Source organism: Paroedura picta, chromosome 1, assembly GCF_049243985.1.
Source record: "Paroedura picta isolate Pp20150507F chromosome 1, Ppicta_v3.0, whole genome shotgun sequence".
NCBI classification, from domain to species: Eukaryota; Metazoa; Chordata; class Lepidosauria; order Squamata; family Gekkonidae; genus Paroedura; species Paroedura picta.
In genome coordinates this window covers 115,445,900-115,470,394 of record NC_135369.1, presented here as the reverse complement: position 1 = coordinate 115,470,394, position 24,495 = coordinate 115,445,900, and the positions used below count along the sequence as shown (strand labels likewise).

At 42.5% G+C, this 24,495-nt stretch overlaps 1 protein-coding gene across 11 annotated transcripts in view; it reads right to left on the bottom strand.

The window, feature by feature from the left end:
- The window catches only part of TRDN (triadin), a 296,487-nt gene that overhangs the window by 239,111 nt on the left and 32,881 nt on the right, over window positions 1-24,495 (bottom strand). For 10 of the 11 annotated variants that reach the window (XM_077300566.1, XM_077300474.1, XM_077300511.1 and 7 more), the window contains exons 2-6: window positions 23,225-23,431; window positions 12,016-12,069; window positions 9,191-9,328; window positions 4,087-4,116; window positions 1,319-1,348 (exon numbers count right to left, since the gene is read on the bottom strand). In XM_077300566.1, the coding sequence (XP_077156681.1) occupies window positions 1,319-1,348; window positions 4,087-4,116; window positions 9,191-9,328; window positions 12,016-12,069; window positions 23,225-23,431 (459 nt within the window). The remainder of the gene's footprint in view (window positions 1-1,318; window positions 1,349-4,086; window positions 4,117-9,190; window positions 9,329-12,015; window positions 12,070-23,224; window positions 23,432-24,495) is intronic. The other variant, XM_077300522.1, reaches the window with a different exon arrangement.

Sequence of the window (24,495 nt, the reverse complement as noted above, 5' to 3'; positions counted from 1 at the left end):
AACCTCAAAATTTACCATAGGATCTTCTCCAGTTTTCCCTTTAAACAATGGGTGTACAGTTCTTATGTACAGTTCTTCATGCCTTTACATTTTTATATTTAATGATTTCAGTGATTAATGGACCCAGTGATCAATAGAGTGTGTAAATCCATAGTACTTAACTTTTAATAGTACCCTTAGCCAATGTCGTTTTTCTTTTCAGATTAAAAAATTGGGGCCAAGATGGCATTTTCTGCTTCAGACCAAGTACCCTTTTCCCCCCAATGGATATTAGAACACCAAATACTTAAAAAGAAATTGCTTTTTTATCCAAGGAGCTCAGGACAGTATAATAGACTTCCCTATTTTTCTTTATAGTAGATTACACTGGGAGAAAGGGATTGGTCAACAGCCACTCCATAAATTGTATGGCCAAGCAGAGATTTTTATCCCAGGTCTCCCCAACAATTGTCCAAAACACTATACTCCACTGACCTCAATTATGAATTCGGGTTGTAACTGAAGCTCTTGAGCAGTATTCAGGCTGAGTTCAGTGACCTGCATTTCATTTTATTAGCTTTTCCTAAAGTTATTTACCTGCTTATTTATACCTAGCAAGACTCCCATAAAATGATAGAATAGGAGGTAGGTGGTTCATAACAGAGCACATGGGCAGGCGCCAGCCCACACATCCTTCCCCGCTGGTGTAGACCAAGCTTTACTTGTCTTTGCTCCTATTTTCTTTTTTTGGACTTCCTGTTCAGTGCCTAATCTATACTATGAGTTTAGGCCTCCTTTCTGATTATTTTCTTAAGTTCTATTCAGCTATAGAGCTTTCTTCAAACTATTAGTTATCTACCAAATAACTGAAGTGTTTATTGAAATGTGAGGATAGTTGTGAATTCTGACTTGCTGACTGAAAACCTGAAAATTCCCTTTTCAGCTGGCTTTGCTTAACCTTTTTTTCTCTGGGCCCTTGCAACGATAAGCTTGATGACACATTTTTTTTCTTGTAGGTGTCAAAGGCCCTGTAAGGTTCCTAAAGCAATAAAATGTCACAATGTCCATTTGTTGTTATCCTTTCAATTTCACTCTGCACTTACAGTGTTTCTCAGAATAGTGAATTTGGGGGCCAGGGGCTTTCTCTCAGGTGAAACCCTACATATTCTGTAAAAACAGTCATTACCTCACAATTTTACCTCTCAGCTTTCTAACACTACCTTTCAGCCTACGTGTTTAACATAATCTGCAGGAATAAGGTTGACAGGCAGACATTCTTACATAAAAACTCCTGTAATATTATTATGAAAGATAAAACTAATGTTTGAAATTTACTCACCTTTCTTTTTGTCTGGTGGTTGTGTTTCTTCTAAATAGAAAACAAACATATAGAAATGTTACTTTGCAATTTATTTCTGTTTTATTAACATCTTTTACTCTGCAGTCTTTCATAATGTGGAAGTGAGTTCAGCTAGAATTAGTGAGCCTTCTGCATGGTTTTCATTCTCCTAAAACATTCATGGGGAATGGGATAGGGAATGGGCCAGGAAGCAGAAAGCTGTGCCATCTATGTAAGCTAGGTAGAAGGGAGAAATAAGGGTTGCAGTGAATTCAGAGGGCCATTCCGCACAACTTTAATATAGCACTAGTCTTGCACTAGTCCACTAAAACTACGTTCTGCATGACGTCGTGAGCAATCTACAACACTCCTGCAACACTAGCGCCAAAATCGCTTAGTTGTAGCAATTTCCGGGGAATCGGGAAAAATGGATTCACCCCCAGAAAATCGCTACACTCTTGCCAACAACCTGCAACACTTGCAAAAAAGACATGTGCGTTCTCAATGTAGTGGTTGCAACAAAGTCCCTCCCCCTGGCTCTCTCCTCCAAACTTCCGGCTAAGTGATCGCCATTTTTTCCCCCTCAGAGCGGGGAAAGCAATGAACCAGCGAGACTTAATTTACTCAGTGAGGCTTCTCCGGCTACAGTCCCTCCACAGAAGTGCTTTAAAGCTCCCCTAAGTCCCCAAGCGCAACACAGCTCCCTGTTCGCCAGTTCCCTTTAATTTCGGCCAAAAATCGCGCCCGTGCAGGGGAGGATTTTTTTCCCACTCGGGGGGGGGGGGGCATGGTAACGATGACTTGCCAGCTAGATGGGTCTCTAAGTTGCGAAGAATCAAGGCATATTCATTGAAACGTGTGTGGTGTGTTTTTTAAACTGTGCTTAAAGGGAAAGGGGCTTTTTGGGAGCATGATAACAACTGCCCATTGGCTGTTCCATTTGATTGATGGCCAGGGGCGGGAACAAGCACAGAAAAAAATTGCTTCCTTTCTAGTGATTCTTGCGAGACTGGAAACCTGTAGGGAATGAATGAAACGCTACTGGATTCCACTACAAATGAAGGTATGCGGAACACCGAGATTCCACTATTTAAAATAGCGTTTCCGCTTTGTGAAAGCAATTGGCAACATTGGTCCTTGTGCGGAATGGCCCAGAGATGGAATCTTTTGAAATACTCATAGCTTCCTTAGTGTATGCAGGTTTTAAGAGGCTGGGAGCTGTAGGCTATCTTAGCTCTGCTGTATCACTATCTGTACTTGAATGGAAGGGAAAGTTCTTTAATGTTGGCCTGGCTTTTCCTGATTCATTCTCTGCGGGGTAGCCATCTTAGGATGAAGTAGCAGAACAAAGTTGAATCCAGAGGCACTTTTAATACCCTCAAATAATAATGAGAACTTTATTGGTCTTAAAAAATGCCACTGGACTCCAACTTTTATATTCATTCTTTGTTACCCTGGCTTCAATAGTTTCAGTGGCTACAGAACTCATGAACCTTTTATAGTTGTGTAGGAGGAACATTTTTACAGGTTGGATGTTTTCCTCTTATACCACTGCCACAGTAGGGGAATCTGCACACTTTTAAAATCTTTCATCCACCTATGTCATTGCTGCCAATCTGGCACTCCCCAACCATTTGCCTGGGTAATCTGATTCATTCAAATTGCTTCCCTCCATAGAATTCAGAGGGTCCTGCAGTAGCAGGGACCTGGGCTGTGTGATAAAGTGTAAAGCTGAGCAGTCTAATACAGGGGTAGTCAACCTGTGGTCCTCCAGATGTCCATGGACTACAATTCCCATGAGCCCCTGCCAGTGTTTGCTGGCAGGGGCTCATGGGAATTCTAGTCCATGAACATCTGGAGGACCACAGGTTGACTACCCCTGGTCTAATAGATAAGCCAATTTCAGGAAAGAGAAACTGAAAGGCTAGCTTGCTTACGCCAAGACTCATTACTTTGATTTTTCAACTTCGGTTATTCACAACTTTCACATACTATCCAGTCCTCCTGTTTGGCATCTTTCGTATCTGCATAGTGGTTAGAAATGTAGCACATCTACCTTTTGCTTACATGGGGATGAAATCATGAGGAAATCTCAGCTGATGCATGAGCTGACTCTCATGAAGCTAATAGATGCCACAAAAAGAAGGCATGGAACCTCATTTGAGGGCTGTGATTGTCCCATAACAATGGATCATATAAGATGTGATGAGAACAAATTAACTATTGCAAATCCTTAAAAGACACATTTGATGGATGATATCCTTAAGGGTTTCAAGCACTTTCCATGTTCAAAGTTCATGTAATCCTTACAATCCTATAAATCAGGGGTAGTCAACCTGTGGTCCTCCAGATGTCCATGGACTACAATTCCCATGAGCCCCTGCCAGCATTTGCTGGCAGGGGACTCATGGGGATTGTAATCCATGAACATCTAAAAGTACCCACAGCAGAGACAAGATTGAACCAGCATATTCTTAGAGGCCAGCTCTTAGCCACCATGCTACATCAGCTCCCTGTTTAATGGTCTCCTTTCAACAACAAATGTCTTTCAGATGAATAATCATTCAACTTGGGACTCAATGTACTGCAGAGGAACAAACTATTTTGCATGACTTACTAATGATTTTTATCTGCAGAGAGGCTGCACAATTACTAGAAAGATGTATAATTAGCAGTAGCACTGGTGGCATAAAGCTGCATTGTTCCTGCCTAATACCCACTTAATCAAACAAAGCATGTGACCTTTTATAAAGATGAGCAAAACCAACCTTTTATTTTCAAGGAAGGTTCCACTTCACCTAAACCAAAAAAGGAAACAATAAGCAGATGAATAGTAGTATAATAATATATTAGCAACATTTTCCTTCCATGCTCAGTTATTTTCATGTTTAAATGCAGTCAAGCATTGTGAGTTCACAATACAAAGGGAAAGGAGCTTGGCTTTGAGGCTGTGAGATACACTTTTATTTCCATGTGTAAAGCTGCATGTTTGTAGACATTTTGGTCCCATACTGAATGAGAAGCCTAAAGTGAATTCACATACTAAATTTAAGAAACAAAGAATGCCACAAACACTGCACAGCCTGCAACATTTTTTGTTCCACCTTTGTTTATTTATTTACTTTCCTTACACTCTGCCTTTCCTCCCAGTAGGACCTATCTCCTCCATTTTATCCTCAAAAGAATCCTGTCAGGTAGGTTAGGCTGAGTGTTTCTTACTGACCCAAGGTCACCCTGTAAGCTTCTATATCAGAGTTGTGACTCAAATCCAGGTTTCCCAGATCTCAACTTTTTTATTGTTGAGAAACATGGGCTGGTTATGCATGGCAGCAGCCACACTGAGCTGCCACAGATTTCTGGTGGCAGAGCATCATGCCCTGCTGCTTCCTGTGCACCGACGCGGGGATATTTCCCTCACTGGACATGGCCCACCCCAGCTTTTTTTGTGTGTACATGAAGCCAGGGCAGAAAGGTTCCTCCATGCCTCACCACAGTGGTGGCAGAGGGGGTTAGGGGGTTTCACTTCATGAAAGTGGGCACACTCTTGTTCATACTGGGCAAGCTGATGTTATCCCACCATTGTGGTAGTGAAAAAAATGCTGTTTGTCTCCACATTACTACAAATTGCTGTAGAGCTGAGTAGGACATTGTGTATCCCTACTAGGACACCGTAGGTGGGGGAGGAGCCTGGCTCTTCTGTGTATGCATGGGCCCAGCCTGGCATGGCCGCCAATGGACTGGCATGGTCACCATTGGCACCTAAGTTACAAAAGGGAACACTGAAAAATCAACATTCTGTTAATGTGGGGAATTGGAGGCCCTGAAGCAGGCCAGGGCCAAGAAGGGGCCAGGGTTGACTGTGACATCATGTGTCAGTGGGAATTTGCCCCACTGCCATGTGAGTGCTGGCCTGGCTTATCCCTCCTGTGCATAATCAGTCACATGGAACATTCGCCAGACTGGAAGAAACCCCAAAAGAATCATACGATTCTGCAGAATATGGTTGGGAAGCATAGCTGTGTACACAGGCCCCCACCCAGGGCCCTCTCATTCCCAGTGCCTCCAGGCTCATCAATGGCTATTGTGGGGAACTGGTCAACACGACCATATATGGTCATATCTGTTCCACTTGATATTTATGGTAAGGCCTTGGAGGAGGATCATGATTCATGAAATAAGTGCCACTCAGTGCTTAACACACACTCAGGGCAGCGGTCCCACCCCTGACTGCCTCTTCCTCCAACCAGCTTGCCTGTGTATCCAGCAGCCAGCCAATTGCCTTCTGTCCCCCATCCCTGATCACCCACTCCACCTTCCACTTCCCTCTGAGGATTGGAGGCTGCAGATCCTGCTGCGTGAGAATTGCCCCTGCTGGTGAGTTCCCTAACAGCTGTCTGCAGCCTTTCCAAGTCCTGGAGGGAGAGGGTGGCTGTCTGCAAAGTTCTTCCACTCCACCCCCCTAATCTAGCACTCGTTGTATTCCTGAATACAATAGGCTTGGTCCCTAGTCACCCAATAAATGTTTAACAAAATTTAAAATATATATAAAAAATTAACTCCTAGCCATCCGGGAAACCCTTCCAGGGCAATCAAGAAACCCCAGGGTTTCATGAAACTCTGGTTGAGAAAAGCCTGCTCTAATCAATGCATTATACTGGCTCTCCTTTTGACATTGTTACGTTTCCTGAATTGCAAGGGCAGCTTAACAGGTAATATGGTAGGATAGAATCCAATGAACAATTTGCTCATAGAATCTTTTGAATTCTTACAGGAATGACTATAGTTATTGTTGCTTCATTACTTGAATATGTGAAATTTATGTGAATATGTAAATCTGGAACCTCCCCAGATTTACAATATGCCCCCCAACCTTGTAAGATAACCATCAGAAAAAGGAACAAATAATTAAAAACAAAGCAAAGCAAAAACAGACTGTTAACAACTAAATTTGCCCCAGAAGGAATGGAATGTCAAGAGCAGCTGAGTATCAATTAAAAGGGCGGGGGGGGGGGGAACAAAGGGATGAGAAATCAGCCTACAGTCTGGGGACTCATAGCTTCCAAGGACTCAGTGACTGAGAAAATTTTGGAGTGGAGTAGGGATTTCCAAATCCCTCCCCCACAAACTCATACACACAACTCCTTGTACTTTGTATTTCCAGTTTTCAAATAACTGAATGCAAAGTGCATTTTATCGCTTTTCATCTCCAACTTCACAAATAAGTGATCTGACACTGCCTGTAAGTCATAGCACAGAGTAGGACCAAGTGTTATAAAGACATACTGGTTAGTATTCAAAAGCAATACTAATCTGAGAGCCCCCTGCAGTGGTAGAAATTAGGCAATACTTCAAACTGACAAACGTATTAGGAAGGAACTACTTTCTGGTTCCAGCTGGGTTTTAATTATATTTGTTAAGAATGAGTGCTCTCTGAAGCTGCAAAGCAACAATGAATATGGAATGAAGACTTTACAGTTGTGTTCATCATACCAAAGAACAGCTCAACAGCTCAATATACAGAATAACAGACCACTCCCAGAATTACTGCTGATCTCCAGACTACAGAGAGTTCTCCTGGAGAAAATGGTTGCTTTAGAGGGTGGACTCCAAAGCATTATACGATTCTGTCCTCCCTAGCCTCCAATGTCACAATGATGAAAAATGCAGAAACAATAGCCACTATAAAGTGGGCAGAAGGTCCCCAGTGCCATTCCTGGCATCTCCAGTTTAAAAAGAAATAAATATTAAAAAAAAAAAAAGCAACCACTATCTGAGATCCTAGAAAGGCACTGCTGGTTAAAGTACTGGCCTGGAAGTAAAATGTATTGGAAGTCCAATGCAAGACATTTTCATATGGTCAGGAGGGCCTGCTTAAAACTCACTTTTCATAGCCAAATTTTATAAACTCATCCAATGCAGGTGACACCAAATTGCTATTCTGAAGGGAAAAAAACAGCCTCAGGAGACATATGCAGTTAGTAGGCACTATTTTAGCATTCCAATTTCCTTAGTCATCTGTATTGTGATTCCAGTAACACTCCAACATACTTTAGCTTCAATCATACTCAAAAAAAGATTTCAAATTCTAATACTTCCTCTGAGTGTTGTTCATTTGGTCAGATGTTCCCATTTCAGAGCCAGCTTGGTGTAGTTGTTAGGGGTGCAGATTTCTAATCTGGCGAGCCAGGTTTGATTCCCCGCTCCTTCTCCACATGCAACCAGCTGGGTGACCTTGGGCTCACCACATTACTGATAAAGCTGGTCTGACCGAGCAGTAATATCCTGACCGAGCGGACTCTCTCAGTCTCACCTACCTCACAGGGATCAATTATGCACAGGCTGGGAAAGGCTGGCCGGTGGCTGCATGCCAGTAGGGCTAATCCCCAGTTATGCATGACACCGGCGGTGTCCAGGCCCCCTCCCATCACTGGCCTGTGACAGTGGCCTGCAACCATGTACACCAGGAGAATTCTTCTCTCATGCATACACAGGAAGCAGCAGGGCATACTGTTCTGCTACTAGGAATGGGCAGCAGCCTGATCTGGCCACCACTGTGCATAGTCGGTCAGGGTGTCTGTTGTGGTGAGAGGAAAGGGAAGGTGATTGTAAGCCACTTTGAGACTCCTTTGGGTCAGAGAAAAAGTGGCCTATAAGAACCAACTCTTCTTCTTCAACAAAACTAAATAGAAAATCTGATTAATAGTTTCATCCATTCACCAAGGACAGCTCTTTGGTCTCAGAATTGCCTCTATTTTGATTCTACATTTTTGTTAGCATATAGAGGAACAATGGTGACCTTTTAATTTTTACTTCCTCTCTCAAATGTTAGATTAACCATAAATAGGACTTATTCAACAACAGAGAAAGTTGGGGGGGGGGGTCCAGTGGCCATTTGATGCATTCCTATATCTAAAAATGAGAGGAAAGCTGAATGTATTGTGTATTATGTTTTTACTAGGGGCAAAGCGCACTGTATTTTTAAATACAATGGGTGCTAGCATGGGTGCCAGTGAGATGGGGGGGCTCGCAGGACTCCTTGCGTCCCCCACCACGGCATCCCCACTAGCCCCTCCCCCCTGATTTGGTGGCTTCGGTGTGGCGACAGGAACAGCAAAGACTTTCCAGCTCCCCCCTCCCCCCCGGGCCCGGCGCATCTCTGACGCGTCGGGCCTGCTCTTCTCGCTGCGCCGATGCCTTTTCTCCCCTCCCCCTCCCCCCTGAGGTTACGGCTTTGGCACGGCCAGAAGAGCAGGCCCACTGCACTGAAGACGCAGCAGGCCTGCTCTTCTGGGCGCATCAAAGACTTCCTACTACCCACCTCCCCGCCCAAGGTCCTGGGCTCGCCAGTGGGAAAGGAGCACGGCCGCCGCGTCTTTGACACAGCGGCCCTGCTCCTTACCTGACGGCGAAGCCTCTTCCCCTGGCCCACTCACTGCAAAGTCCAGGACAGGCCAAGGGGCCAATAGGGAGCCATGCAGCGTGGCTCCCCATTGGCCACTTGGATCCGGAGTGACACTTGGACGGGCCAATCGGGAGCCACTTCGCGGCTCCCGATTGGCCCCTCTGAGTTTTTATCATGGATTCGCCCCGACCCATTCTCCTCCCACCTAGCCCTTACTGTTTTATTTTAACCACTCCACAGGAGCGGTTTACAGATTTGATGAAAACTTTCAAATGAGTACTATGTATTTTAGTTGAAAATCTTATTTTATTTTGGAGTCATTATGTTGTTGCTATGACTTGTTGCTGAAGCAGTGAAGACTGTGATGATGAAAAAAGAAATAAATCTGCAACTCTTTTGTTCAGTATAAGAACTCAGCAAAGAGGGGGAAAGCTTTGCAAACATCAGAGCATGCATCCAGTTAGGATTACCTTTTTCACTTTCTTCTTCATCTTCAAATATGAGGTCCATTAGCAATGAAAGATAGCCATAAACCCAATCAGAGGTTTCTTCCACAGTGCCATGTATCATTCTCAGTGGATCAGTAGTAAGTTTATTCACGGAACGTCCTAAGGGCAGAATAAAAAGGTAGACAAGGTTGGAAAACAATATTTGTTCTATTTTAGCTTATAGAAATGATTTGCCTTAATCAGAGAAACTAGGAGGAAAAAGCAAAGCTTTAGTGGGAGAATATAACACTAGGTTGCATTCCTAAGGCAGTGAGGGGCACTGAGTGACTAGGGAAACAGGAATAAACATACTGACAACAGATTGTAACAAAACCAAGCCACAGCTTTATAGATTACAGCATACAGAGCATTAGGTGTGGCATAGGGCAGGATCAAAACTCTGAGCGACCCAGAGTTAAATGTACTCATATTCAGTTGTGATCTACCTTTAGAAAGGACAGATAAAAAAAAACAGAATCCACATGTCTTATTGTGCTACCCTCCATCTTCCACCATCAAAAGTACTGTCACCATGTCCATATGAACACACACACATATCCCCAAGTAGTGAATGCTGTAGCTGACATGAAGAAATAGAGGTCAAAGCTGCTGTAAGTTTAATATCAAACCAAGTACAATTTTTCTCACACACCAAGTGCAGCGCCCCAAATTCCCTTTTTTCCCTATAGCTATTAAGAGCACCAGTGCTGTGCCCTCTATTTGCTTCAATGGAGGGAACACCATGCATGGAGCAGGCACTATTATTCTACACCTTCACTTAGTCATATTTTTAACATACAATATTTAAGTATCCTCAAACCCTAATGAAAATGTTTCAGTATGAATTCTAAATTTAGTCATCACTTGGCAAGTACTATTAATAATAATATTAACTAAAACAATAGCAGCATTTTCACTCTTCCCTTTGATCTCTTGAAGCTGCCAGGGAAGCTCACATAACAGGAAGGAAAAACTCAAAAAAATCAAAGCTTCAACCTCTAAAGCATAAGACATAGTTTTATAGCAAAAATTAATGTGGTTTTATTTGCAATATAAATATATTCATACATGCACATTTTACTCCAATGTGGAACAATGAATCAAAATATATTTACTTAATAACAGAGTCATATATTTTTATCCTAATAGATAGCAATCTCCTTGCAACCCAATAGTTGGGCATGCCCACCCAGCTGTTAAGCGGAAATCACTGCAAGCCGTTTCAGTAAACAATGACACTGCCCTCCACTTGGAAGCAGGAGGAAGCAAAATTGATCACTGAAATGGTTGCCAGCCACTTAAAACTAAACTGGCGATATGTAGATCCACCATGCTGTTCAGCCATCAATTTCATTCCCTCCTGTTTCCAAGTAGGGGAAAGTGATCAAAATAGTTAGCAGCCATTTCAATAGCCCATTTCACTCCCCTCATTTGAAAAGGGGGAAGCCAAACTTAACAGCAGACAAGCATCAAGCTGCTAACAGCCATTTCAGTGGTCCATTTTGCTTCCTCTGAAGTAGGGGGGGCGGAGAGAAAACCAGAGGATTTAAATGTCTGCCCACCATTTAAAGCTAACAGCTTATGGGTAGACCCATCAAGCTGTTAGGTATAAATGGTTACTAGCCACTTCAGTGAACAGTTTCGCTTCCTGGCCTTTTTCCGGGGGTTTAGTTTGATTGCTTCAGGGGGGTCAATTCAGAAAAACCTTGAACTGAACTGGAATTTTCAAGTTCATGCCTATTACAACCCTTCTCTCTCAAAAAAAATGGTGCTTACAGCACTCTGTATACACACAGACTCGCACATACATATACAGAGACAGATGCATATACAAACTTCATTATCTTTTACATACATTTATACCATGCTCTATCCCCCCAACCAAGGACCTCAAAGCTGCTTATATTTCCAGGTAGTTTCTTTGCTTTAACAACTGTATACAGTATTTACTGCCATGTAAGACTATTTTTACCCCCCAGGTATACAATAGAAAAAGTTATACTTTTTTTTCTTTGTGTTTCACTATTTTAGGGAGGTCTTACATTTAGGATCACCTTCCATTCACGTATACTATTATTGTTGTTGTTATTATTATATTTCTAATCTACCTTTCTTCCATAGGATAGTATTATGCATACTACTATCTCAGTCAGATTGTAATACAGATAAGGTAAAGTATGTAGATTCAAACTATCTTTGGGCCAATTTACCACTTTATATAGGACACTGGAAACCTCATTATTTGATGACACTATTATAACATTAATGTTATAATAATTAAATCTTGTGCATGTATATATGAACTGGCCTTTGCAGTTGTTTCACTGTTTTCAATATGACTAAAAGGACTTCAGTTATAAGCAAAACAAAACTTTTTCTTTAATGGGTTTTGGACCATTGTGTGAAGTTATTAAAAATGTCTTATATTTATTTGGCATTTCTTTATGCTTGCTGAATTTTTTTTAAAGAACCAAAGATACAAAATGTGGCACACAGCATACTGTTGCTGTACAAAAGAGGACAAACCACTGTCTAATGACAACAATTCTTGATAAGAATGTATACAATATAGAGAAAGTTTATCCAGTGCTTGAAAAGAACAAACATAACATGATAATTCTACAAAAGTTGGTTTTGGATTTCCAGTGGCATTCCCACAGTTATACAACACTTTCGTAAAATTGTCATGTTATGTTTGTTCCTTTCAAGCATTGGATAAACTTTCCATCTTTGCAGTGTAACTTAATGTGATCAAAATGCATGCCAGATATGTATGAAATGTTAACAGAATAAAATGGGTTCCTTGCCTCTAGGGATCTCTGCTTTCCCCACATCATTGTCAATATCAAGCTGATGTATTCCTATGAGAACAAAATATACATGAAGTAAGAGTAGGAAGAAGAAAAAGGTTAAGCTGCATATATTTTACACCTGCTGTTCTCTTGACCCCTTTCCTACATCCATACTGGCATTTGCCATCTTGTTGATTGTTATGTGTACAGTCTTTTCCTGAACAATTACACTGAGGCTTTTTGCCCTTCAGATTCATTTCATGGTAAAGGTAACTTCTTTATAAATGTTTCTGAAATTTTTTGTGTCAAAGGTAAGGGCTGCTTCACACATTTCAAAAAGTTAGCATACATTCAATCAACTGAAATAGACAAAGTAGTTTTTAGTTAAAATAAAGCTTACAAAATATCAGGCATATCAGAAAATTTTCTTGGTAGTGTCCTCTGCTCTGTACAACAGATTTTATTTGGGCCTTCATACTTCAAATTCAAAGGCAGACTTTAGACATAAGGAAACTAGAATGCACTAATGAGTACTGACTGGAGTCTGCACATCATATTTTAGGTCATTTTGTAGAGTATATTGATAAACAGATAGCTGAAACAGAAAACAGAAATATAATAAGCTGGTCAGCTTTTTTAAAAAGTTTTACTTCAATACTAAGGAAATATCCACATATGAAAATACATTTTGGCACTATGCCCTTCTAAGAAACCTAAGATCAAGCACACAGAATTTGCTCATGGTCCCTGACCCCAGAGAGAATAAATTGGTCTTGACCAGAGCTTTTTCAGCCTGGCTGCCTGGCTTCTCTGTCATGTCTGAAATTTGTCCAATCAATAGATCATTTGCTTAACCATTTTTAGGACTGAGGTATTCCACTGCCCTGAAACAGGCAAAATCATCATGTGAAAGTCAGATTCATATCTGCCAGAAGAGACATTCACAGCAGATCACATTGTGGATCAACGTGCCTCGACCCGTTAACTCTAAATAAGGCAGAGGTTGCAATTGAGTCAAAGAAGTCTGATTGGCCACTTTGGAGAAGGTAGCAGGCTACTTTACTCAGCTGCACCCTGACACCTTCAGCATTTTGCTGTGTCTAACCCACCTATCCTCCGTATGGGCAACATGAGATTAGCTGGTTGTTGTAATAGGACCAATAAGGAACTTGGGGGGTCACCAAGCTGCCTAAGTGTGAAACCCTTGTTTTACTTGCTCAACGCTGTCTCTTTGGGCAAGGTATTGTTAATTAAATAGGCTTGGTTATAAAATTTTATTGGCCACAATAAGAGGACAGGAATAGTGTAGGGGTGTGCATTTAAATCTACACAAGTTGAAAATCCATCTGCCAAAAATATAAGTATTTTGGGGTAGATTCCAGCATCCCAAATGTATCTGGGTTTTCTTGTGAATGTTTTTAAAGTTTTGGATATATTCAGAATTATTGAGTAGATCCAAAAACAGTGGAGAGGACAGAGCAGACTACTCCCCCCTCTCAGCTGTTTGTCAGCTTTAAAGTTTAAAGAGACTGCAGAGACATCCTGAGGCTCTGCTGGGCTGGAGAGGAGAAGACTGTTGCCACCAGTTCAGGAAATCAACCCCAGGATCTGCTGTGCAGCTAGGCCACTGAGAGCACATTGCTCTGTGTGGCACAGCCAATCATAACTGAGCTCGCTTCATCTACATGAGAAGCAAGCTCAGAGCTGTCTAATTTAAACCACGCTGCAGGAGAAGTGAGCCCAGCCAGGATCTCCTGTGCAGCATGGAGCAATATACTCCCCAGAACAGCAGTTCATAGGGCTGGATCCCCCTGCAGTCCAGTTTAAATTGGACTGCAGGGAAAACAAGCCCAACCAGGATTGGCAGTGCCTGAAGAGAGCAGATTGTTCACCACAGACTGGGCTTTGCACTAACTTTTTAAAATATTGGCATTTTTAATGGGTCTCCCAAAATTTGGGATTTCTGAAAAATTCTGCATCTGAATACTGTACCATTATTGGGATTCAGGATTTTTTGGGAATCCTGAAATGTTGGGGGATCCAATAAACCTGAGAAGGGCGAATGGGACTTACCCCGGGCGCGTTTGCCGCTGCGGGGAAGCCCTCGCCGAAGGAACGCAGGGAAGGGGACTACAAGTCCCAGCAGTCCTTGGGGCGGCGATCGGGAGCGCGGCAAAAGGACGGTTGGGGAAGGAGGGGGCCAGGTCGGCTCTTCCCAGCCTCCTTTGCCCGCTCCATATAGGGAAGCGTTGGAGAGGCTTCTGCCTCTTTCCCGCTTCTCTGCCGACGAGGTTGCCCACCCTCCCTCCCTATTTACAGTGGATTATATTAATTCCATGTTCCAGCTTTGGAATTTAAGATGAATAGAAAATGTTAAGAATGTATATGTTACTATATTCTCATGTTATGTTTGTTATATTGCTAACATCTTTTTTGTCACAACTGGCGGGTTTTGGGCATGGGGGAGGAACCATTGGCAAGCAAGCCCAGCCTGCGTGCTGGCATGCTTTTGTGGGGGACCTCCGTAAGAGGTTGTGGGTAAGCGGTGCCGAAAGGCCATCACTCATGGAGGATGAGCTCGGGCGGCAGATCCGCATTTCCGGGTGGCCCGGAACCCGGCAGGGGTTCACGCCTCAACGGGTTCCCAAGAGGTGGTCACCTCCCCTTTCATCCATCAGGGCATTGGGGGCACGGGGAGCCCAATGGGGTGTTGGAGGGCCCCGTGCATACCTGATGATGTTGCGTGTGGCTGCCTTGTGGTCAGGGGACCACAAGAAGGCTGGTTCGATTCTCCCCCATGCTGGTCAACGCTCTATCGTTAATAAAAGTTGTGGCCTATTTACTGCCATTAAGTGTCTGTTGGTTCATTTGGCGAAAAGTATTCCCCTGCACGGCAAAAAACATACAGACTAAAAATATATATTGCACACCTCTAGAATTAGGCAGGTTGCTTAGGAATGGTACGATTAATTGGGAGGCACCCTAATACATCTGGCATGATGGGGGTGGGGTTAGCATCTCTCTGTAGATATGTCTGTGCGAGGCAGTGATCAACAAGGCCAATGGAATTGCCAGCCAAGTTTAGAACCATGGTTGATCTTCCCTAAAGGTATACCAGTTATCTGCCTAGTGCAGCCTGCCTGCAGAATCATCAGGGTATTAGACTAAGCAGCAATGTAGATCAACTATATAATTCATTTAAACAATGTTTAAATTAATGAAAACTAGTTGAATTCATATTGCCTCATGTCATGGGTTGTGTGTAAGCCAAGGCAACATTCATTTTTTGCAAGAATGAAAACAGCAGGTTTGGTTTCAGCCATCATTATAAGTTGTTTTTCATCAAGCTTTTAAAATTTTTACTTTTCAATGGTGGAAGTCTTTTGAAGGTGATCATAGTAATACAAATTAAATTAAAGTTTAATATAGTATTTAGCCTTACCTGACAAAACCCCAAATTATTCCTCTAGAGTAATGAGCTGCATGAAAGTTGCTAGTTTGCTTGGATTTTCTTTGATAAGCACATTCAATGGTGGTAAAAAGTTTTCTTTATCTTCTACGAATTGCTGTGAGGATTAGGCAATGTTGCATATTCTTAAACCCTACGTGGATTTGAAGACTAGTTCTCATGCTTATTATATCCAAACTGGATTAATCTAATTCCTCCTCGGTAGCTTTCCAATACTGCTGGAAAAAAAACCCTGCAGTTTGGTCCAAAAATGAAAGCAAAAATTATCTTTTATACCCAAAGGAACCAGCCACATTTCTCCAGTTCAAAATTCTCTTCAGCCAATATTGTCCTCTACAAATGATTTGTAAATGGAATCTTATGTCTCTTATAGAGCACTCTTAAGCAGAACTACTCGGAATCCTACTTAGGTCTCTTCAATGGCACTTACTCCCAAGAAAGTATTTTTAGGATTGCATTGTTAAAGTAATGACTGCTAAAATGAAGTTTATATTATGGTTCTTCAGCAGCAATAAAAAATGGTGTGTTACTAAAATTCATAAAATAAACTGCCTTTATACAAAGTATTTTTATATAGAAGCGAGCCACTTAAAATTACTCATTAATAATGAGGATGAGTGGAAAGATTTTATGTATCTCCTCAAAACATCAAGATGAATTTATCATAGCCTGTGAAACTTATTCAATCCGTTTAAATTTTAATATTGATTTTATTATAAATAGTTTAGCTGCATGATAATTATAGGGTGTCATGTTTCTTTTCATATCATATTGTGATATATTCTTTATGGAGCTATGGACAAATATGTCATCTATGTTTCGCTAGTATCTAAAGTCCAGAACTGCGGGGGGGGGGGGCAACAAAATTTGCTGGGCCTGGGTGGCTTTAGGATTCAGGGAGCCAGGCAGCTCACCTGCTTCATTTTCTTTTCCTCAAAAAACAAGGCACCCTCCCTCCCGGGAGATAATCAGCCTCTTCCTCTGTTATGTATGGATGGACCCCGTTCAATAGACTGGCAGACTATCCCCAACAATGAGTGGTGCCCCTCAACCATCCAGGCTTATGACAAAGCCAGATACTGCTAGTCTGCCAAGACCCAGTTGGGCCAGACTCCATCTTCTCTCCTAGCTCATTCCAAGCTACAGGTTTGACATGTCAGCTACAGCCTGAGACACGTCTTGACTTCCTCTCCCTTGTCCACCACATTATATTGCTCATTGAGTGGCCGGCAGAGTCAAGTGTGCCTAAAGGCTTCCAGGCAATCACCTCTGACTCACTATAAACCAATCTGCCAGGGGAAATCTCTCCACCATCCCAGCATCTTGACCTATAGAGCCATAATGGCTCCCTTTCTTTGAGCTCATCAACACCCATTTCCAGACCCGGCCAGGCTATTTCTCAACTTCTCACTCCTGGAGCATTCCATCATGCGCTCACCATGTCCCTCTCATGTCCCCCTCACGAGCCAAGCATAATCATGACCTCCCAAAAAGATATAAAAACTGTGCAAAATGTGCATCTGAACTGGTTCCACTCAGGTCACATGCTGCGCTGGTTGTGTTGCCATTCTGTCTCTATGCTCTTCAGGTAAATATATCTACTGCACCCCTTTTCCCTCTTTGAATTCCTATCCGATTAACTATTACTCTGCATGATATGTTTGTCTATTCCTTTTTATTATTTTCTACTTGTCTGCCTGGAGTTCTAAAGGGTTCACTTACCTCATAAACATTGGCAAACTATCCATTCGCTAGGTTACCAACCTCTCACAAGCCATATTCCATTCTATAAATATACAAGTGTTTTGGACACGTGCATTTTTGGTAACAGATTTGGTGTCTATTATGAGCATTTGTCCCTTTATTACTTGTGAGTAAAGTGGATACACTGTGCTTTCAAGTAACCCTGGATGTAAGGGAAAACTCCTGAATGAACTCTTGGCATTTGTCGGTGTGACTGTGTCCTTAGAAGAGTGCTTTCTAAAGGGTGTGCTGTTTTCCTTCCACTCTTTTGGAAACTTGTTGTGAGGCTAAGAACACTAATTTGAAAGAATTCCTAGACTCTGAGGGTGAGCTGATGTTTCACATACACCCAACACTTGCTGGAACAGAGAGAAGCCCATATTCTCCATCTCAGTGATGGGGAATATGTACAGTGAGCACCTGAGTTCTCATGCTAAGAGAGAACCACCCACTCCAGACCAACCAGGAGAAGGAAGCTCAGCTCAAAGCTGACATGCTGAGAGCTGAGGCAGCAGATGCTCTCATTGCCATGCTAGAAACAGAAACAGAGCAGGTCAAGATTAGAGAAGCCACACAGTTTTTAGTTGAGAACAACATGGCCAAACATGTGCAAGTCAGCCACGATGCATATCATAGGGAAATAGAGAATTCCCAGAGGGGCTGAAGGAGACATTGGTATGGCCTCTGCTAAAAAAAAACATCCCTGGATTTTTGGAAGCTCACCAACTACCGCCCTGTCTCGTATTTAATGTTCCGAGGGAAGGTGATGGAAAGACTGCTGCAGTCCAACTGACATCATTCCTGGAAGAAGCTTCAATCCCACACTCAGTCCAGTTGGGATTCTGTCCTGATCATGGGGTTGAGATAGGACTAGCAACCCTATGGATAACCTTCGCTGCCTGCTGGATTAAGGAAATTCAGCACTGGTAATTTTTCTTGACTTCTTGGCAGTGTTCAGTGCACTGATGCTGGGATACAAGGGACAGCCAATCAATGGCTGATCTCTTTTCTCCAGGGTCACAGCAGAGTGTAGCAACTGAAGAGAGCTAATTCCATAGCTGGCAACTCCCATGCGGATGCCACAAGGAACAGTTTTCTCCCTAGTCCTATTCAGTAGCTTCATTTGCCCTCTTGCACAGCTAATATAGAGGTTCTGACTGGGATGTCATCAATACACAAATAACACCCAGCTTTTCCTCATGTTGGACTACCCTGACTCACTCCCAATCTCTTTGGCCCAGATTTCTGGAAGCAGTGACTGGCTGGCTCAAACAGAGCCATCTGAAGCTCAGTCCTTGAAAGATGGAGGTTCTGTGGTTTGGTTGGAAAGGTCCAGGCAAGGAAGCGCACCTCCCCTATCTAGAATGGGTGCAAATATCAGTTGCACACTGAACCAGGATGCTAGGTGAGATCTTTGACACCTCCCTCTCCATGGAAGAACAGGTCACCAGAGTAGCAAGGCTAGCATTCTTCCACCTGCACCTAAGCTAAGCTACTAGTGCCGTACTTGGACCCACAACACCTAGCCACAGTGATCCACATGACGGTCACCTCTAGGCTATATTTCTGCAACTTACTCTATGTGGGCTTACCCTAATGCCTGACCCAGAAACTACAACCTGTCCAGAATGTGGCATCTAGGGTCCTTATGAGAACATCTTGGAGGGCCCACATTCTGACAGCACTCCAACAGCTGCATTGGTTACCAGTTAAATACTGGATCAGGCTTAGAGTTCTGGTAATCACCTTCAAGGCCATACATGGCCTGGGCCCCAAGTACCTGAGGGACCACGTATCTACCTATGTCCCCCAAAGAGCACTATGCTCTGCAGGCTCCAATAAACTGGTGATCCCTGGCCCATGGAGGTTCATCTGGCTTCTACCAGGGCTAGAGCCTTCTCTGTCCTGGCCCCCACCTGGTGGAATGAGCTCCCACAAGAGATCAGGGAGCTCAGAACTAAAATAGGGCCTGCAAAATGAAGCTCTTGTACCAGGCCTTTGGTCAAGGCCAATGCCAGCAATTAGAACCTAAAGACCCCTCTCATCACCAAGTATACCTTATAGGCAGATATGGCAAATAGCAGCAATGAAATACAAAATTGTGAGTTATAAAATTATAATGTTATAATTAAATATTAAACATTCTACAATTTATTGTTGTGAGTTTCCACTGTTAGAAATATATATGTTCTCAATTATCATATGTTCCCTGTATTGCACTATGCATTTCACTGTAAACCCCCCTATGCCACAAGGAAGGGGGTAAATAAATGTAATTTTTAATTATTATTATTTTATTATTTAATTTTATTAATAAAATAAAATAATAAAGTATAGTGCCTGTTGGTCAGGTCCGAATTCAGGGCTCCATATCTCTTTAACTGTTTTGCTTAACTTGAAATCGTTTTAAGAAGGAATCTAGCCTGTGTAACTCAGTGTTAATCAGTGCAACTCCGATGTTCTGTATGTGTGTTTTTTAACTGTGTTTTCTTAACAGTTATGTAAGAAGTGTGGAGGGAGGTAAAGAGAATTTTTAACAATGGCCCAGGGATAGATCTTGGCAGCCCTACAAAAGGCATCTGTGTTTCAGTTTGGTTTCAAGTGCTTCCTCAAAACATTATTCATTTAAGCCTTTAAATCCTGTCCATAACTGACAGCTATACAAAATGCTTCACAGAGTGATTTTCTAATGCTTCAGAGCCTTGGATACAAGAGAAGTTGTGGAACACCTAATTGTTTGATTCAGTTTGCAGAAGCTCTCTTACATGAATGAGCTAATGCTTAGCAGAATTTAGACAATCCTTACATGTAAGGCCACCATCACTCACATAAACAGCCTTACCTCCAGTTTTGCCTGAAGTCATATGACTTGGGGCCTGGATAGCTTAAAGAGAATACATAAAAACAAGTTCCAGCTAAAGTGATAATGATTAAAGGCCTTTTCTGAAGGCTGTGGAAAGTGAATACTCCCTCCCACCGCTCATATAATTTCTGAACCAAAGAGATATATTCAGTACTAGAGTTGCCAGCCCTTGTTCATGGAAATTGGGAGATAGAGCCTGGAGAGAGGATGGGTTGGGGAGGGGAAGGACCTCACTGGGGTTGTAAAAACATAGAATCTGCCCTCTAAGGTAGCCATGTTGTCATCTGGGATGTCTCCAAGCCCCACCTGGATGTCAGGCTATATGATGATATTTAATAAAATAGCAAACTGTATATTCTCCCCAATAAGACAAATAGTGGCTGAAAGATCCATTTGAGGTGAGGAAAATGGCATGAGGGGAGAAATTAATCCCTCTCCCAATTGCCACAATCCAGTAAGCTACAGTTCTAATCATGGAATTTTTTTGACATCCTATCTGGTTTGAATTGTGCATTAGGCTCAGCTCCTTTCAAATGTCTCTGTGGTACTCCCTAAGGGTTAAATCAGAAACTGCACCATTTTCCCAAGCACCAAATTTTTTAAAAAATGTTGACCTTTAGAAATCTTTAGATTTTTTTAAAAAATTGTTCCCTTTGAACTCTCTTGTTCTCCAGAACTTGAAGAGGGGAAGAGTGAAATAGTTTCACTTCTGCTGTTATTTGCTTAGCAGTCTGATGAGAGGCTCTTCCGTATTGAACATACAAATCAAAATTCATGAAAGTTCAGCTCAGCTCTAATTAATTATCATTGTGCAGCACAAAAGTGACTAAAAGATTGCTCTTCACAAATTATTTCACTTAGTTTTCTGTTCTTAATGAGAACACTGTGGATTAAACTTTGGTCTTCAGTTCATTTCTGCGCTTGTGAAACAATTATGAGAGTCATATTTTAACAGGCTTTGGATGGATTGCAAAGATTTGTTTAATAATTGATTTCCCCCCAATTATATGTGAAGATAGAATATACTGAGTGCAATTAAAATATGTACAAATGTTGGCAGATTTATGCAGACATGTTTATTTATTTAAAATGTTCTGACTAAGCAGACTATTGTATGTGAGCACTTTTAGACTGATTTTGACTAATCTGAAAGACATTAAAAGCTTTTTCACTACAGAGAATACCAAAAGCATTTAGTACAGCACATGTGCCTACCTGAAGAGGACATGGTACTTTGACTTATATCATTCATGGTCTTTAGAAGAAGGGAGCCAGTATGTGTCATTTGAACTTCTTAAATTAAACATATTGTGGATATCTACCACTACGTTAGTACCCCAACACATTGAATTTGATATAAATATATGAACAATTTAAGTATCCTGTTAAATGAAACAGAGGAATCGGAGGATTTTATTTTTTATGGGTGAAAGTATGACCCCAGTATACAAAGAGGTTTAAGAGGATACGTCAGTGAAGGCTTCTCCTTTATAAGACTAATGTAAATATGTCTCAAGGGCCAAGCTGGCTAGCTCCCCCCTGAGGAAAGGGAGGGTGGGAGAAAAATAAGAGCACTCTGATGGCGAGCTGCAGGGCCATGGGGAGGTGTTGTGAGCCCAAGTCCTCTTAGGGAGGACTTCTCAGAGGGAAATCTTTGCCAGGAGCTCCAGCTTCACCTGAGCCTCAGCTGGGTGAGAGCTTAGCCCAGCCAGATGTTCAACTGGCAGAGAGCTCTGACCAGCAGGAGGAAATGGTGCTGCAGACAAACCAAGGCTTAGGTTCCAGAGTTGTTGCATATAAGAACCAAATCTTCTTCTGGATCACCTGATCCGATTAAGCAATGGCAGCTATCTGCTGAAAAAGCTCTCCAGTCTAAAGGGTACAACACCATGTTAGCAAGACAATTGCTGACTGCAGAAGACTGTGAGTCTTTACAGAGTGAGGATTGAGAGGCTGCTGACTGCCTATATTAGCATGAGGCTGGGAGGCTTGTGTTGTGGACCTGTTACTTTTGCTGATACCCTTGGACTGCCTGAATGAATCTTTGACTCACTAGACTAAGTTAAGACATTCATTGCTTTCTGTCTGTCCCTTTGCACTCTCTTTTTGAAATACTCATTCTCTCTGCCTTCCTGGCAAGCCCATCTGGCTTCCTTCCAGCAGAGACCATCACAAGAGGCAAAGGAAGCAACTAGCTTCCCACATTTGGCTGAGGGAGATAGAGGATGGGAAGAGGCAGAGGATGAGGCAACTTACCAGCAGCAGGTCCTTTCAGATAGGCCAGCACCTCTTCCACCCAGCAAGCAGCAGGAAGAGGACAGATAAGCACCATGACTGGCCTTCATTGGAGAAGTACTCTCTCCCTACTGGCAGCACACCCCCAAGGAGAGCCAATAAAATACAGAGTGAGTTGAACTGATTGGCCCTCATTGGCAGCATGTTCTCTATTTGTGGCAGGAACAAATAGGCAGGGAGTGAGTTGTCTGCATGCAATTTGAACTGGCTGGCCCTCGCTGGCAGAGTGCAATGTGAACTAATTTTTCCTCACTGGCAGAGAAGCTGTTTCCCTATTGGCGGCACACCACAGAGATGGCCACTTAGGTTATATGTATACAACTTCATCTTTATAATGTTTAGTGATAGGTTATATGAGATAATAGAAAATACAGTTTTTCAAATTATCTACTCTTGGTTAAATTGAAAATGGTAATAGTTTTTAGGGGTTCACAGAACTAGTTGCATAATAGCATCTACCACAGAGTAGTCCAACAGAGGCATCCCAGGCCATTTTGCTCAGCATATCAGGCCAGATATCTGCTCAGTCCACCAAAGCAGGGCCCAGAGTAACTAGCAGAACCACTGGGGTCAGTAGCATGAAGAAAGGCATGGCTTATATCTGTCATGAGCAAGGGAAGATGCAAGGGAAGTCCCTGAGACACTGGCAGGGCTGTTGAAGCCAGGCTTAGTCCCAGTGTGTCTGGCCAAAGGCAACCTGCATTTCCTCCCAGCTTTTTGCTTGCTGGCATACCACGATCATCCACAACTAGAAGGTGTTGTGCTTTGATTTTTGAGACTCAGACAAAAATTCTTTCTTCCCATGACATACCTAAAATGACTGTCTCATGTGATAGATAATGCTTGAGTCTTACCTGCCAGTGTTTTGTAATCCACCAAATCAAACATGACAATAGCCACAGCTGACCAGGTGACAATCAGTGCAACAACAAGTAGCCATGCCGCTGGTGAGCTGAATGTTGTCACAAAGTCTTCTGAAACTGACTTCTTGGACATTTTCATGTGCGGCCTGGGGACAGTTCCATTCTTGTTGTCTATTACTGTAGTGGTGGACACAGGTCCTAATAAATAAAAAAGATAAAGTAAATACTTTGGATATTATACCTCCCAACTTTCAAGTAATACTCTTCTAAAAACAGTGGCATTTATGAAAATTTCAGGTACAATACAGAAAGTAACATTTTACCTGTATAATCCTTTAAACCTGTTCTAAATAAATAAATATTTTATTTTTATACTGCCCTATCCATGTCAGCTCAGAGCAGTTTACAACACTTTAAAATCTTACAAATAATTTAAAAACTGTATAACTATAAGATGACAAACCTAATCATAACAACCTCCTATTTTATGTCCAGTGGGGAGAATAAGGGGCTTTTCGCACGCCTTCAAAATCGCACAATGGTTGCCAATTGAAAACGCTACTGATTTGCCATTATGCACAACGTCGTTGACAATCTGCCACACACCTGAAACCGATCCGCAAAAAGCGCTTCCTTGTAGCGCTTTCAGGGAAATCCCCAAAAGTGGATTCACCCTCCGGAAAGCGCTACACTCCTGCAACCAATCTGCAACACTAGCGGGAAAGTTCTGTGCGTTACCATTGTAGTGGTTTCTACAAAGTCCCTCCCCCTGGCTCTCTCCTCTGATCTTCCGGCGAAGCGATCGCCATTTTTTTTTCTCTGAGCGAGCGGAGTTCAACCCACCAGCAAGCCTGTTTAGAGTCTTCCCCGGCTTCAGTCCCTCCCCAGAGCTGTTTAGTCACTAAGCACAAACAACAGAGAAGCCCGTTTGCTGATGTATTTTCCCTTTATTTTTTACACTGTTTTCGGCCGAAAATCGGGCCCGTGAGGGGGGGGGATTTTTTTTTTCACTTGGGGGGAGCGTGGCAACGATGAAACGACAGCTCAAACACACCTGCCAGCTGATGGGTCTCTCCGTTGCAACGAATCAACACATATTCGTTGCAATGGGTGTGTTTTTGTTTTAAAAAAAAACCTTTCTTAAAGGGAAAGGGGCTGTTTGGGAGCATGCTAACGGCTGCCCATTGGCTGCTTGACGGCCAGGGGTGGGACGAGCTCGGCAATAGCGCTTCCTTTCTAGCGATTTTTGCTGAGACCGGAAG